The 12,294-nt window shown below is 38.0% G+C and overlaps 1 protein-coding gene across 1 annotated transcript in view; it reads right to left on the bottom strand.

Annotated features, from left to right (window-relative positions):
* Nucleotides 1-12,294, bottom strand: part of RPS6KA5 (ribosomal protein S6 kinase A5) — an 81,632-nt gene that overhangs the window by 61,781 nt on the left and 7,557 nt on the right. The window contains exon 2 of the mRNA XM_071557673.1: nt 7,461-7,532. Within this exon, the coding sequence (XP_071413774.1) occupies nt 7,461-7,532 (72 nt within the window). The remainder of the gene's footprint in view (nt 1-7,460; nt 7,533-12,294) is intronic.

The raw sequence follows: 12,294 nt of genomic DNA, 5'->3' as shown, positions 1-12,294 counted from the left end.
TCCCTCTCCTTAAGCCATCACGAGAGACAGAAAACTGAACCAGCTGGTTGTTTTGTCCAAACTTTATAATTACTTGTGCATTACTTTCTCAAAGAAAATGCTTAAGTATCTCTAACCTGAAAATACACTAGACAGGAGTATATTGTCCTGATGTGAGAGACCCAAATTTAGTAGATCTTCAAAAATGCTATAGCATACATGTGATTGCTTACTAGGAGCACAGTGTAACTCCAGATTATTTTCTGGATTCTTTTTCCTGACAGGTACTAGAGGGTTTAAACTACCAAATCACATGAGGGCTTTTTTCCTACAAGGAAGTTCTGCTTCTTTCAATAAAGAAAAGTGATACTGCTCATATACTGCACAATTCTTTTTCAGAAGTTCTTTACCTGACTCATCACACCCTAAGGAATCCTGATTGCCTTATTTACAGAATTCATCTCAATAAGAGCTTTCATAAATTAAGTTTTCACAACTTATCTCTCAAGAATGGCAAATAGAGTCAGAATGGGTAAGTGTAAACAACTTTCTACTTTGAGAAATGTGAGATACACAGGACAACCTCTTTAAAGATCTTCAGTATTGCATTCTCCAGCTTGGAAGTTCTGGGATCTTGAGTTAGACCCAATGGTCACCAGGTGGTCATCAAGAAATCGATAAACAGAGATGTAAAAAGATTACTGCAGTAAAACAGGCACAGGCCATAAATCCTGTCACCATCTACGGACACGGGTGATCTGAATTAAGGTTGTACAGACCACAATACTGTAACCACAGTAATACTGTTATGCACAGGCACCATTTTAATGTTATTCACCTGTATTTCAACACTGGATATAAACTTATTTTTAGCATCTGAAAAGAGATCCCTACTACTGAGATGACTATTTTAAAGAACTGCTTCCGAGAGTAATATTTACATCTTTATAAGAAGCTACTTCTCAAAAAATGTAGATAACTCTTTTGCACTTCCTAATGCAGCAAAAACAGTGCAGAGAATGGCCTTAGTTTGCATTTCCCAGCTGCTTCCCAGCAGCCCCAGGTTTCAGCTGGAGCTTGAAATTGAACTTCCCTGTGCCTCTGAAAAGCCAATCCAGAGCTTTAAACACAAACTTCCTTAGGTACCCAGGAAACAGTAGTTTTATCAGAATGCTGGAGAACATGAAGTTAAGCTAAATTAAACAAAAGCCTCATGATTTTAACACTTGACTAACTGTACGTTTAATCACACTTTATAAAAGCATACAATAATGCATCGTAAGAGACAGAATGCAGCTTCACACAGAGCGTTCAAGAAAAATATCTGGTTAGTGTAATACCTGTAAGGAAATCTCTAGAAACATTACTACTGTTATCATAAAAAATTTGCAACATAGAACTTTAACATGGTACATATTGTTTCTTCAGAAATCTGAAAAGAACTGACAGAATGATGAGGATTCTCAGCATTTTTGATGAGACTATATCTTAAGTAGCACTATTTTAATCAAATGACTCATGATATATTCAACACCAGAATCTCTGATATCACCACGAGAAATCTACTTAAAAGACAACACTGCAAAATCAATTCATTTGAGTGGCAGCAAGGAGAGAGCACATGAGCTACTTGCAATACACTTACCAGGTAACTGTATTACTGAAAAGCTTTTTTAATTTCTCAAAGAACAGCATTTTAATGTTCATTCTCATAAAATCTCATGCACATCTCACCTACTGCCTAGGCAGAAATATTTAGCCAGCAATATATTCCTCATAATGAAATGCACAGAGTCTTCAAATATTCATCCCCCAAATTCATTAAAAATACATTAAATTATACAAAAACTAGAAGACTTTATTGACTTGAGGCTATGTTACACTGATCTTGCAGCTTATTAGGAGAATTAAAATAAAAATTTCAATTTAAAGAAAAGAGTAATTATTAGTTGCAGATTTATATGGTTATCAGCCTCTAAAATTATTTAAGAGATTTCATACCAGCAATTTACGCCAAATTTCCACTCAATTTGTGAGATAGAAAAAAAATATAATGGGGTGCTAAAACTTTCTTTTCACGACTTCCTTTTTAATGAATACAAAGTCATAGTAACAGAAGAATATATATTCGTAAGCATGCACAGAAGTTTACTTAGATAAAAGTATATAAATAACTATATGTACACGTAGTACTATATCATATCATCATCATAAGCATATCACCATCCTAAGTAACAATTCGGCAGGTCATTAGAATATTCCAAAATACACACTTGCTGAAGGACAACAAATTAAAAATGTAAAGTGTTTTTTGGTTCTTTGCTCTTTCTGTATAAACACAAGCACATTAAGCCATTGCAGGAGGGCAGCTAATTCTTGCAGAGAAAAAGGTGTGCAATTCTTATTGTTTATACCACATAGGATAGTTTCTGTTTGTGCCCTGGGGTGCTGGGTTACACGTCTGGGGTTTGTGGGTTAAAACACATTTCTCTTTGCATCACTGCATTTATTGAAATATTTTTATTAAATTGTAACTCTGAGTTATAATCTCTTTTGTGTTGCGTTCATTTCTCTGCTGGTTTACCTCTCACTGTGCAGGTATCAGGCTATATAAACTAAAATTGGGGATGTGGCAAAGTTAGAAAGGCATGTAGCTCAAGCAGCTAAAACTGAAGGGAAAACCCCAAGCAAACCCCTGTACAGATGTCAAATAATAGGCATCCCGAACAAGCTTTTCCAATTTTTATTGTCTATGACCAAATTGTCAAAGACCAGGCAAGTGAGTGATGATTAACAAGAAAGGCAGGAAGTGACACAAGAGTGTAAGTTGCATCTTAAACTATACTTTATATCAGCATTTTCCTTTTGTTTGTTTTTTGCTTTTTTATCTTTTTAAAAAGTGTTATTTTAGTAAATAAATACAGCAGGCAATACATGCCTAACTTTTCTTTTTTAAAGCAAGTAAGTTTTTAGAAAGCAGCTCTCGTATGCAGGACAACCTACCACTGGGTCAGCATGCCATTAATTTGTAATTATTACAAAAATTAAAATAAATAATTTTCTTCAAAAATTGTTTTAAAGGTACTGTCCACTGCTGAAGTTTGATGAATTCAGAACAAATTACCCAAGAGTTGCCTGGATAATATTCTTACTTTCTTCTTCCCTTCTTAGATGTAGGATTTGCTATTTTCTCCAGTTATACTGAACCACCTCTGTCATTATTTCCAGTAAGAATCTTTGATACTGATCTCCAGTTTAATGTCCAGATTCTTTTAGAATTCTCTGATGGATGAATAAGACAAATTTGGACAGGTTCTTAGATCAAACACAGTCCCGTTTTAAGTCTGTTCTTCATACAGGAAAAGAATTTCTTATTTCCAAGGCTTGTCTCCAATCAGCCATCCCACCTACTATCCAGGATACATTCCAGCTGTCCTCAGCAGAAAATAAAGGAAAATATTTAGTTGAAGTTTGCAATTATTTTAGATATTCATTAATTTAGGCCCACAGTTCTAAGCACAGTATCCACACTTCTTTTTCCTCTTTTTATGAGAGATTATTTTAGATTTTATTCAAAATACTTGAAAGAACTAACTTCTATTTCACATTCTTAACTTTATCAGAATACTTTCTGACCTCTTAGATGAAATTTCATTCTATGTTCTTGTGTAACAAGATTTTTGAGACAGCTATTTTAATATGACATTCATCCCACTAAGTCTGTACCCTTCATAGGAATCAATCCTTCAGATTCCAAGCATCTTCCACATATAAGGAGAATATCCCTCCCATATATAAGCACTTAATTCCAAAAGATCATGTATAAAATGTTCACTTTTATATATCGTAGTTAGATTCTTGTTCCTAATTATTTTTTGTCTTCCTTTGTGAACTGGAGTTCAAGAGGTAGACTGGATTATTAGTGTACATGCTCAGAAACCACTTGTATTGTCTCTTCTTAAGCGCAGCTGAAAGAGTGAATGAACGTGGCATTTATCACAGTTAAGTAGAAAAAAAGGAATAATCTACGGGTAGAAAAATGTATGACCCAGAATGCACTCTTGCAGTGTTTTGTTCTTTTAAGAACATGTTTACAAAGAATGAAGCAAATAAGCCAAGTGGGCGTACATAAATCAACACAGCCACCTTCTCCTGCTGTTCCCTTCCCGCCCCGGTAAGCAATAAGATTGCTGGAAAGCAGCTTCTTCTACTGAACAGACACTCGTTTTCTGTGTCCCAGGGAGAAGAGTTTTAGGAAGGACAAGCTGAAAACATGAATTTAGTGGACAGGAAATCTGAACATTCCATATTAGCAAGGCTATACAGCAACAGAAGAAGAAGAGGACTTTACTGAAAACAAACCCAGACCGCAGTTACAAAAAGTATAACCTGAGTATGACACAGGCAAGTCAGAGAAGTCAAGCCAGTGCTAATGTGCTCCCAGAGCAGCAAGTACATTATTAACAGCTTTGTTAAGAGTGGCATCCTGTCATCTATTTTGTTTCACTGATGTAAAGTGTTCCTGATTTCTTCAATGGGGAAGTTTATTTATTAATATCCCCTTAGTGCAATTGTAAAAGGACTCAGACTTCTGCTTCCTTTTCTTTTCTGCAAGACTCAGGTCAAAAGAGGAACATGTACACTGTCATACTATTTTAATACCAAAAATCAAAAGATAACAAGTGTACCTCCAACTGAGAGAGTGTGTATAAAAAGAAACCAGACATAAAGGAATGTAAGAGATGAATTCAGATTAAAGAAAATAGTAAGTATGAAATGATGCTAAGCCATAACATGAAAAATGTTACCACAAAAAAATGCTTCCAAAGAAGAAGTGTCAGCACACATGGAACCTATTTCTAATAATCATATATTTTTTGTATTTTTAAAATACAAAGCTTAAAAATGAAGATTTAAATAAACTTTCACTGCTCTTACCTGAAAAGAACCACCATCAAATCTGTAAGAAACTATCACAATTCCATAGACTTAAGTGAAGTGTGGTTTAATTTAACATGTTTTAACCTTCTTTGGTTATTCCCGTTGCTTCATATTTCAATTAGTTTAAATAGCACACACACAGTCATCACTTAATGTAACTGTGAGCTGTCAGTATGTTCTACCTGCACTGCTGTAGATGGATTATCAGTTTGAAAACAGTGCATGCTGCAAAACCCCACAGTGAAGCACATTAAAACAGCATCATGGTTTTATTTAGCATTCACCATATTACAATACTAGCACTAATACCTCAGGCCAGGATAAAGCTGTCACTGCCAGAGTAAAAATAACACTTGTCTATTTGGTTATAGCAGGGCCCAGAATGTGTCTCAAGTTAGAAAATTAAACATCCTCATCAAGAGTATCTTAGGAAGGTTGCAGAATCTCACCTACTGGAGGCTTTCAAGAATGAACCCCCATCAGGAATGATGCAGGTCTGACTGTGTCTTGGGCCAGCCAATTAAGGGACCTCTTCAAGTCCATTCCAGCCCTGTTTTCAGTGATTCCATGTCACTGCAAACACTGACAACTGGCAGAGGGTCACTGCCCCAAAGCAAAAAGGACTAGGTCCATTCTGATCGGGATATTGGCATTTAATGCTGTCTAGTAATGAGCAAGCTGCAACCTCTGACACATGTAGGGCATGACTCTGAACTGCTACAGGGCTGAGACTGAACTAAGCTCCTCAACTGCCCTGATGGGGCAGATTTCTGAAGGAAGAACCTCAAGTTATGATTAAAATTGCATATTAAACAAAGGGGGCTAGGGGGAGACCAACCCTAAACCGACCCCATCAAACACCACAATAACTACTCTTCCTACAAATGCCATTCCAGCATACCCAAGGAGTACTGAAGTTTGCAGGAATCTCTTAGTCAGACCTTGAAATAGTTTGGAGCCTACTAAAACAGAAGTTTCTGGAGCACCAAGACTAGCAGAGCAGGATTAAGTCAGACAGGCATGCTTCATTGGCTTTTTCTTTTTTTACTCCACATACATACACTATCAATCCCACTGTCAACCCATTGAAGCAGACTCTTCTGAAAGGAATCACTCAAAAATTACCCTGTTAACCTGAGCGAACAGGATAGCTTTGCACTGTGAGCCTGTGGGTTACCTGGAGAAGGGAGGGCATGGAAAGTAGCAATGAAGGATGGACAACAGCAGCAAAAGGGAGTATTTCAGAGATACTGCCTGAAGACAGTAGGTGGGTCAGGCTACTAATCTGAACTCAAAGACTGACACAAAACCCCCAAAACTTACTTTGTACCCCAAATGCAATAGTTGTGTTATTAGGGTGATCTCAGACTAACAGCAGAGGTAACAAAAAGGACAAAATTCTGGTATGGGACAGGTTTTCATACACACATACATGCAATGACAAATCCAGCCAATGTTTGCACCAGCAGAAGACAGCCTCACATAAATGCATAATTATTTCTAATTTCATTTTTGGCAACCCCACTTTGAAAAACACAGTTGCTTCTATGAGTGTGCAACATTCATCTAGAAATATTAAAGCTTCCTTGCCTCTACCTTCAACTACCAAAATTTAACAGCAAGGCTTGAATTTTTAAGCGTGTTAAATTTAAATAACTTTACTTTAGAAACAGAGAGGTGATTTAACAGCTTAATGAATTTATGAAAGAATCTATATGACAGCTAAAATGGAAAATCAAAACCCTCTGCTCTTTTCAGTAATGCAGCAGCTTGTGCAGTTATAGGCTCACTGCTACTCATTAACGGCTGAAACACCCAAAAATTTAATAAAACTAATGTAAAACTCCTACAGACCTTGATGACAGTCAACTTATGATTATCCCAATGTAATCAACAATGCCTCTGATGTTAATACTGACCACCAAAAAACAAATAAAAAAGCATAAACACCCTAAAAAGAACAAAAGCCCTTACTTTTGGTCTGTATACAGGACTCTGTGTGTGTCCCTTTAGCAAAGAAGAAACAAAGCTTTTTGTTGGTTACTGTCAGACCTACAACATCCTACAAATCTCCAGCATTGTGCTGAAACCCACAACACACTAACAAACATTATCATCTTGAAACATACTGGGATTTGACTAGGACAGAGAGAGACTTGTGGAGCAAATACCAACTGCAAAACAGATTAGGTAAAGAGTGAAGCATCCTATTCAATAATGTACTAACATTACTGTTTTCTTCCTCAAAAATTTTCTGAAAACTTACTGAAATTATCAAGGTTATGCCTTAACTTCGATCAGGTTTTTCACAAACTATATTAAATTGTCACAAATACTTTCATTTTTTAAAAGAAGTGCATCTTTGAGAGTGCTGTACTGTAACATGTGATGTCCAGTTTTGCACAATATTTGTCAGAGAAAGAATCTAAAAGTAGTATCTTCCTAAAAAATATTCCAATTACCAAAACTTCAGCTAGAAAACAAAATCATAGTTAAAGAGTAATGCTTCCAACATTTAACTTAAAAATAGTGTGTCTTACCCCCTGTTCCAAGAACTTTCAGGAGCTCAAAGTTTTCAATGCCAACTTTCTCAGCGTGGCCTGTCAAATTTGCTGAAGGAAAAAAAAAATCATGTCAGACAAGCAGTACACTGGAACATCATTCTGTCATCTTAACTACAGCTAAAGAAAAACAAGTTAGCAGATGAATTAAAAAAGCAGCACTAAGAGGACATCCCAACTGCATATGGTATTCAACTTGAACAGCAAAGCAAAGCAATTTTCTTGCTGCCATCAGTGTACCCGAAGGTATAAAATCCCAGCAGAACAAGTGAAGCCCTTCTGGTTTGTACACACCACCTTTCACCATCTCACAGGGCACCTCTGAAAAGAGTCCAGTTCCACCTTGTCTGGAACCTCCAATCACACAGTTACAGACAGCAACCACATCATCCCTTAGCCCCAGCACTCTGACTATTCTCATTTTCTTGGATTATATAGTGCTGGGGATGACATAAACACAGCTCCCAACAGATGTTCGTGCCTTTAACACAGGATTAGTAAAGACTCTCCACTAGTATCAAGTAGAAATTACCTTAAATCTACATAATAACTCACAAGTATAAAAAAATCTAAACTGCTACAAAGTTGCTTCATTTGTTGTGCAGTTTGGAAAGAGAAGGTTCTATGTTTATACAAAGCTATGCCACTTTACTTTTTTTTCCTAACATGCATTTTTCTAAGCAGAGATGTGAAGAGTTGTGTTTAAAATAAAGGAGTTGGTTTTGTTGGAGGGTTGGTTTGTTGTTTATTGCTTTCTTTTTCTTTTCTAAGCTGCTAAAAGAGAGCCTTAAGCAGTTACCATCTTTTCCACCTTTCATCACTTCCATTTGCACCAATGTGACTGCAGATCATCCAGCAAAATTGTTCATTCAAGTGATCCAGGTTAAAAGCAGAAAGACAAAAAAGTAGCTAAGTTTGAATATTCCCACCCAGGTTCAGTTCCCTGACCCACTTCAATGGGCAGCTGCACAAGCAGTTTTACCTGCACGATTCAAGATGCAGCATCAACAGCAGAAGCTGCATGAGCTGGTACAGCTACTACAAGAATGCCTCAAATATAAACCTCTAGACAAACTGTATGTCTAAAGGCTAGTAAAGAGAAACACTGCTCAGTTTGGACAGGAGATGCAGGCATTAACAATCACAGAAATTCCAATCTGGTTTGACATTTCTAGGAAACTTTATCAAAATGTGCTCCTTAAATTGGTACCAAAATGCATAGTTCATGTCCATTCACAGAACTGCAGTAACTCAACAACTCAAACCAGAAACACAAAGCTTTGGAAAGACATCCTTCTGCAAAAGATGAACAAGTGTAAAAATCCAAACATGAAATAAATTAAAAAGAAAATCTGTGATTTATTCCAACAATCCTAGGAGTCTATACACATAAACAAAATGCACCTAGTTGGATCAGGGCAACATTAATGCTCTCAGTGGGCACAGTGATGAAATCTCATAAAAAATGTGATTATTTTCAATTCTTATCATTCATATTTTTGAGGGATTCATCAAACTTGGAATAAGTGCAAAGAGACCACCTGAAATCACTGAAACATCATAAAGTCTAAAAGCTTTCAGGATTTTTTTCTTGTGTGAACAGAAGCACACATGACAATTTTTGCAAATCTCAGGGAATCTACAAGCTATCCTAACACATTTAAAAATAAAATAAAAAACCACACACACAAATAGTCAAATTATTATTAGAGAAGCATTACTTTTGTGATCTCCATTTTAGTAACATGTACTAGGCAAGACAGTACCAGAATCCTTAACAAATCAGTGGGTCAATATGCACACAGGAGTTGCACTGAAATTTGCTGTACTACTTTTCACTGCAAAGAGAACAAATCCTCATCCTGGTGCCACATCACAGTCACTGCTTAAGACAGCAGTAAGGAAACTGCATTCATGTGCCAAGAAAGCAGCTACAGCAGGCAAGGCAGACCCAGGCTTAGTGTCTATACAATTAGAGTATGTCATGTCACAAAAAGCAAACTGTCTTCAAGCAACTCAGTATTACATATTACTCTTGTTAACAAGTACTGAGAATGGTACTCAATACACAGTTTCAAAACATTGTCTTTGCTGCCAGAGACATTGTGAGTCAGAACTGTTCTAAGAGACCAGGACTAGAGTCTCCACAGGTTTAATGAAGCAGTGGACATCCCCATAGAGACTCAGGACACAGAACTTCTCTGGTCACTAGCTGAGTAAGTGCTGAACTCAGAATGGCAAGAAATTTTTCACTTATGTTATGGGTTTAGCTAGGCAGGCCTAAAATTTAGGCTTTAAAGTTCAGACCAGGCCTGGGATTGTCAGCTGACTTAAGCTGGGCTGGGCTAGCTAACAGCTGACTTCTTCTAGCCAGTAATATTGTATTCCATACCATATTAGGACATCATCACAGAAGGGGTAAGAGCCCGTGTGTGGGTGTGGCTCAGTCAGTTCCATCTGGCTGGAGTACAGACAGGACCTGCTAGAGTTGGTTTGCTGTGCTAGGCCCTGCTCTGGCTACCGCCACTTGCCTTTTGTTTGAGTTCAGAGAAGTAGAAACATTTTGTTGTTACTCTCTCTTTCTTGCAGGGTGTCTTTCAGAGTGCCTGTAGATCTAGAGTAATGGACTTTATATTGGCTGGAGTGGGAGGTTATTTCTTGTTATACATAACTTGTGTAAGTGTGTGTTATATTGTAGTTTTCTCTTAATTTTCTCTTTTCTGTATAAATATATGTAGCTGGTTTAAGCATAAACCTAGTTTGGAGGGTTTTGTTTCCTCTCCCTCTTCTTTTTCCCTCGGCTGGTTGGGGGGGAGGAACACTCTTTCTCTGTACTTGGGCAGGTGGCGTTTTGCCCGCTCAACCCAAGACAACTTAGAAATCTGCCGATCTTCCATGATGGACTACTCCAGAAATGTTTTACCATCTCACATCCTACAAGAGTGTCAGCAGAAGGCTTTTCAATAAAACACCCTTCTAGAAGGCAAAAGAGTCACTTAATCCTGCCATATTCTTGGAACTGAACAGGAATACAGAGTGGAACCCAGAAAAATGCTGCATCTCCAGTAACATGCTGAAGATTTGTACTGCTGGTTTTAGTCCTAAAAGGAGATGAAGCCCTGAATTCATTCTAATCTAAACTGTACTATGAACTCACATCACATTCAGTAACACTAGTGAAACCTCTCCTACTTTCATGAGGTTACACAATAAAAAGCTGAATGATCCCTAGTTTGAATTATTATGTACTTGTTTCAATGTAAACCGTAATTTTGCACTATCCACTTGGTCCCATTTTTACTTACTCTTAGGATGCTTAATGGCCTTATCCTAAAAAAAAAAAAATTAAAAATGTCTTGAAGGCTATTGCAATATTATTTTCTTGGCAGGCAAAAGGAGAAAATTACATCACAAATAAGCATATGATAAGTCCCACCTCATTCTTTTTGCACTATATTAGGGAAAAAAAGCCAGCCCACAGGGCAGCTAAAAGGTGCTGCATAACACACAGAACTCGATAGGACACTTGAGACAAACTCCCTATAAAGCAAGAAGTAGGATTATTCTTAATAAAAAAAAAAAACAACCAAACAAAAAAAACCCCAACAACAAATCTTCCAAAGAAAGTGCTTCTCCCGATGTTGCCACATGGCAATGGCTTGATCCAACAGCCTCAGTTGCAGGGCTCAGTCCATCTCTCAAGTCACACCACAAGAAAAACTGACGAGCTTGTCTGTGCCCCTTTATCATGACACTGCTAGAAGAGTCCTTTGTCTTCATCTGCTGAACCAGGTGCAGCACTCTGACGTTCTAGCAGAGATGAAGTGCAGTTCTCCAGGGCTGAAGTTCTCATACTGACATTTCCTTCAACTTGCTTTCAAGAAGCACAAACATCAAAAGATCAATTACTCTATTCCCCAGTCACTCCCAAGAACCTGACTACTCCTGGGGAACCTTTCATCAGGAATACTTTCTGCAATTACAAGACTGTTCCAAGTTTGAGAAGCTTTAAAGTACTGCAAGAAGACCAACACTACAGCAGAAACTGACAGAGCAGTGAAAGATTTCTTGCACCCCACAGACATCACCATGCCAGAACCGGTACCAGAACCCGACCCAACAACTGCCTGTGCAAGCTGCACAAAGACAAATTACCTGTCAAGACTGCAATAGGATGTACACTGGGCCACAGCAAGCAGTTTTGGAAACAGAAAATCTACTTCTCCATGTGCTTTTTTCTTCAATTGTGTTGAGACATCAACTGAAGTGCACCAAGGAAGGGAACTAAGTTTGGACAGGAAGAAAAGTACTGACCAAGTCAACAGGATTAGAGTTTCTCCACAACTAATCTGAAGCTACACATGACACAACAATATAATGAATGGTTGTACATAATGGGGGGGAGGGAACCAAAAGCATCCTCTTGGAGACAAGTTCACTGCAGAGGTGCACAATTAGAAAAAGCTGCATGTACTGATTTTCGGCCGCAGTCCGCACTGATCAGCACCGCACCAACATGGTTTAGAAGGGAAGCATGAGGCTGAGAGCGAGAGGCGAGAGACTGACCCAGGAACAAATACTGAAGGGAAAGGCCAAGACATCATAGCACCCATAAAAACAAAGAGGGAACAGAGGTACTAGTCACAAACATCACCTCTGAAGCCAGAAAGCAAGAAAATATCTAGAATTACTACCACTGCAAAGACAAGCCTCCACACGCAGGGACACCAGTGCATGGACATCAGCCCTGTCATTCACAGTCCCCGGGATGCAGGGCAGTCTGTAACTCTGGGAAGCAGCATCACATTTCTGT

This window comes from Pithys albifrons, chromosome 6 (assembly GCF_047495875.1).
Source record: "Pithys albifrons albifrons isolate INPA30051 chromosome 6, PitAlb_v1, whole genome shotgun sequence".
NCBI lineage: Eukaryota > Metazoa > Chordata > Aves > Passeriformes > Thamnophilidae > Pithys > Pithys albifrons.
The sequence above is the reverse complement of the archived record's forward strand: the minus strand, read 5'-3'. Positions and strand labels throughout refer to the sequence as shown.